We start from the raw sequence: 4,470 nt of genomic DNA, 5'->3' as shown, positions 1-4,470 counted from the left end.
TTTTACTAGTATTAATAAATGCAACATTCATCACATACAGGAGCATTTTACATTACAGCATAGGGCGCTGAAGTTCTGGCCAAAAGCAACTAAGTATTTTGAAGTTTTTCTCTAAATTAAGGGCGGTCTCATACAGGATCTGTGACCCAGAGTAGATTGTGACCGTACATAGATGGCCCATTGATTTCAGTGTATACCGAGTAATATTTCATTTCGCCTGTGGGGGCGCTGCAGAACAATTGAACACTTAGGACTCTTTTAGACATCTGTGATCTTTGGTCCGATCTCAGAACGGCCGCGTTTCTCCTGACCGGAGCGAGACTTCTTCATAGGTTTCATTGAGGCGGTCACGCTCAGTTTGGGAGACAGTCAGTCTGTTCACTGCGATCAGAGTTTGGACCGATGATCACGGAGACCTTACTGACAGATCGCATAATCGGATCTTCTGATGGGGTCAGAACCTCAGGTTGATTTTTGTATGCAGTAAAAAATAAGTAAAATTAAAAAAATTAAAAAAATAATCAGTGATATGATGAAGAGAGGGCTCCAGTGAGAATAGGAGACGTCAGGGGGCACCCAACATGGAAACACTTTCCCTATCATACATGGATCATCACTTAGGGAACAGCTGCCACATGAAGAGCCTCAGCTGTCCTGGGATGAATCTGACGAGCACAAACTTACACAAAACGCAGTGCCAAGCTATTTTACACATTAGCACCATTTTCCCGGGGGGCTCATATCTGAAATGTGTGTCACGAGCATGATAAATATTGATGTCCCCTGGTGTAACAGACAGGCCAGCTGTCTGTGTGGCTGTCAGTTCCACAGGGTGCAGAGTCGGTCGCCACCTGTATGAGCTCCATGAATCGGCATATATACAGTGGGGGGGAAAGTATTTAGTCAGCCACCAATTGTGCAAGTTCTCCCACTTAGAAAGATGAGAGGCGTCTGTAATTGACATCATAGGTAGACCTCAACTATGAGAGTCAAAATGAGAAAACAAATCCAGAAAATCACCTTGTCTGATTTGGTAAGATTTATTTTGGAAATTACGGTGGAAAATAAGTATTTGGTCATTAACAAAAGTTCATCTCAATACTTTGTGATATATCCTTTGTTGGCAATGACAGAGGTCAAATGTTTCCTGTAAGTCTTCACAAGGTTGGCGCACACTGTTGGTGGTATGTTGGCCCATTCCTCCATGCAGATCTCCTCTAGAGGATTGACGTTTTGGGCCTGTCGCTGGGCAACACAGACTTTCAAATCTCTCCAAAGGTTTTCTATGGGGTTGAGATCTGGACACTGGCTAGGCCACTCCAGGACTTTCATATGCTTCTTACGAAGCCACTCCATCATTGCCCTGGCAGTGGGCTTGGGATCATTATCATGCTGAAAGACCCATCCATGTTTCATCTTCAATGCCCTTGCTGATGGAAGGAGGTTTGCACTCAAAATCTCACTATACATGGCCCCATTCATTCTTTCATGTACCCGGATCAGTCGTCCTGGTCCCTGGTGGTCTACCTATGCTGTCAATTACAGGCCTCTCTCATCTTTCTAAGTGGGAGAACTTGCACAATTGGTGGCTGGCTAAATACTTTTTCCCCCACTGTATATACCCTGATCAGCTGACAGTCCAGGCTTATACATGCATTTACGACTGTAAGGCCGGGGTCACACTTGCGAGAAAGTTGGATGAGTCTCGCATGTCAATACCTGGCACTCGGATCGGAGCGTTCAGCTGCATAGAAATCCATGCAGCTAAACACTCCGATCCAAGTGCCGGCGGACATGCGGGACTCGTCAGAGCTTCTCGCAAGTCTGACCCCGGCCTAAGAGGTCCGGTCACTTGATAAAAAAAATAAAATAATTATAACTGATGTAATTGCCGCTATTTAACTGACTCCAGCGCTGTTTTTCTTTTGCTCCTGCTCCTCTCCAGTCCGGAGATATGGCCCCTTCTTCACTGTATATAAATGTAGTTTTTTACCCAAAGAGGCGTGATGTTTATGAACACGCCCATGAATAGTTCAGGGCCATCCCACTTGGCCAATAAGAGTAGAATTATACACAAGGAAGAAGGGGCCATATCTCAGGACTGGAGAGGCGCAGGAACAAAAAAATAGGCCCTTTAAAATTAATTAATCCTCATTGTTTTCTCATTTATATAAGAAAGGTAAGTTGCAGATAAATTGGAGAGATAAGTACCAACTTGGTAAGCTTCAGGCTGGGCCTTGTCTATAGGCAGGCGGTGTCCAGGCCGTGCAGTTACAAAGGTAATTCAGAACCCTATGCTCCGTAGCGCCCCCTGCTGTCAGTTCTCAGTGGCACAACAGACCTGGAGCAATAATCAGCATCAATACAAACTATAACATGGATTTCAAAAATGTGTCCTACAATCCGAAATATATGGAGGTGCTGAAAGTACATCATTGATGTTGTCTTTGGGGGGGAATAACAGACATTAATCTCACATAAATACCCAGAAATTCCACTAGATGGCAGTAGTGTGACACCGGAATATGGCTGGCCACAATGCTCTGCCAATCCATCCAGCTCAGCACCTGTGTGCAGAATATGGAGAGCTGTTCACACATGGTAGAAATTCCTGCAGCTGTCTAATTAGTATGAATGGGGCTTGCAAATCTGCCGTATCTGAACAAAGAAGTCACACACTCGCACTATAGACCACTATCAGATTAACATTCCTGCAGCAGGCCGTGATCTCTCCCAACCACCTCTATGCACATGCACGCTCGGTCTAGCTGATCATGCATATGTTCTTTACGGGTTGGGACAAATCAGCTGACAAACGTCTTTGGTGGTTCCTTATCTCCGTAGAACAAAATTGGGCATATTGAAATTCAGTAGCCAGATTGGATGGGAAAGTCAGGACACCCCTAGATACATTGAATGGTTAGCATTATAACATATATATGTCCATCTTTAAAGCAAATCTATCACCAGATTTAATAATCCAATTTGCATACATTACATAGCTCATAAACCTGTTGAAATTGGTGTGCTTGCTATGAAAATCCATCTCAGAATGGCTGTAAAATCCTTCCTTTAAAATTAGAATTTTAGGAGTCCAGCTAAAGAATAAAATCTCTCACGAGTCTAAGTGTCTTCAAGTCTCTGTCCAACCACCCTGATTGACCGCTGCAGCTTGTAGTGAGTAAAGTGAGATCTCAGCAGGGAAGAGTGTCACTGAGGAGCTGTGGGCGGAGATTTGAAAATAAAAAAACTTTAAGAAAGGAGTTTAGCGCTTCAGACATCGATTTTCAAAGAAAGCACACCAGCCTCATGGGGTTTAAGGTCTAATTTGCAGTCTGCATTGTAAAATCTGGTTACAAAGCATGGGACTGATCTAAGGATGTGATAGATCTGTTTATTTTCTGCAAACAACATGAGCAGATCCCACCAGGTTTTCCCTCTTGTTCACACACGGGCACGAGAGATAAGACATGGTCTTTACCGGACGAGGACCCCCGCCCATCATACAGATGGCACACGACGGACACTACTGACCCTCCCACGCCCAGAAACTTGCCCGAGCAGAGGACGGCTTACAGGAAACAGATGAGCAGAGGGCGGACAATTAAAAGTATAAGAATGATTAGTGGGTTTATTGGCCGCGGTCGTATCACTGTAACAGAAATTAAATGAAGATGATCTGGGTCGAGCGCTGCTAAATAGTTAAAATCTAAAAATGATCTGATCGCCGAGTCTACAGGTAGAAAGTAGCTTCTTACAAGGCAAGTATTGCCTTACAACAGTCATTCCAGTCACTAATATGACTGATATTCTGTCCATGCTGAACACAGCGGCGGTCGCAGGCCGGCTCAGAGACGCGTTCAATGATCCAGTCTCTTAGTCCAGGAAGAAGATGTTATTGAATTGTGTTGCACAAAGCTTCTTGATTTCATCTGGAAAAAAAAAATAAAAAAATAAATTAGATATTAAATGCTAGATTGTTGCTCTATTTCATATCTTCTAAGACACTGGTCACTGTACTTTGCATAAAACAAAACTTTGTAATATATTTAAAATCAGAAAAATATGCTTCTTTATCCACTTATGAGCCACTTCTCCCTTTGATTCCTCAACAAATCATTCACTCCGGGAAAAAAAAAAAAAAAACACAGCTCTAAGTTTAGCCTTGATCAAAACTAAGCAAGCTGCCAGCATTGTGAGAGATCAGATTACAGCTGCCTGTTGAAGTCTATGCAGAGGGGAGGGGCAAAGTGAGAGGATTCACAGCTACACTGCTCATAGAGGGCACGACGAGGAGTATAGCCACTGCAAATACTGTATCGCTTTACTGTGGCAAAGCTCTACCAGGAAAATGAAAAAAAAATAAAAAAATGCCCAAAACGATAAAGGACAAAGACATTGGGCACCAGCCCTCCAGACATCATGGTCCGTACAGCCTGTGGTTCACGGACGTGTCAATTTAGCCTTAGC

At 43.5% G+C, this 4,470-nt stretch overlaps 1 protein-coding gene across 3 annotated transcripts in view; it reads right to left on the bottom strand.

The window, feature by feature from the left end:
- Positions 1-3,604: 3,604 nt before the first annotated feature.
- CCZ1 (CCZ1 homolog, vacuolar protein trafficking and biogenesis associated) overlaps positions 3,605-4,470 on the bottom strand; it is a 61,076-nt gene continuing 60,210 nt past the window's right edge. For all 3 annotated transcript variants that reach the window (XM_073543077.1, XM_073543076.1, XM_073543075.1), the window contains exon 16: positions 3,605-3,932. In XM_073543077.1, coding sequence (XP_073399178.1) covers positions 3,877-3,932 — 56 coding nt within the window. In that variant the 3' untranslated portion in view covers positions 3,605-3,876. The remainder of the gene's footprint in view (positions 3,933-4,470) is intronic.

This window comes from Dendrobates tinctorius, unplaced genomic scaffold (genome assembly GCF_039654945.1).
Source record: "Dendrobates tinctorius isolate UK_male_01 unplaced genomic scaffold, ASM3965494v1 ptg000129l, whole genome shotgun sequence".
Taxonomy (NCBI): domain Eukaryota; kingdom Metazoa; phylum Chordata; class Amphibia; order Anura; family Dendrobatidae; genus Dendrobates; species Dendrobates tinctorius.
This window is presented reverse-complemented; position numbering and strand designations above follow the sequence as displayed.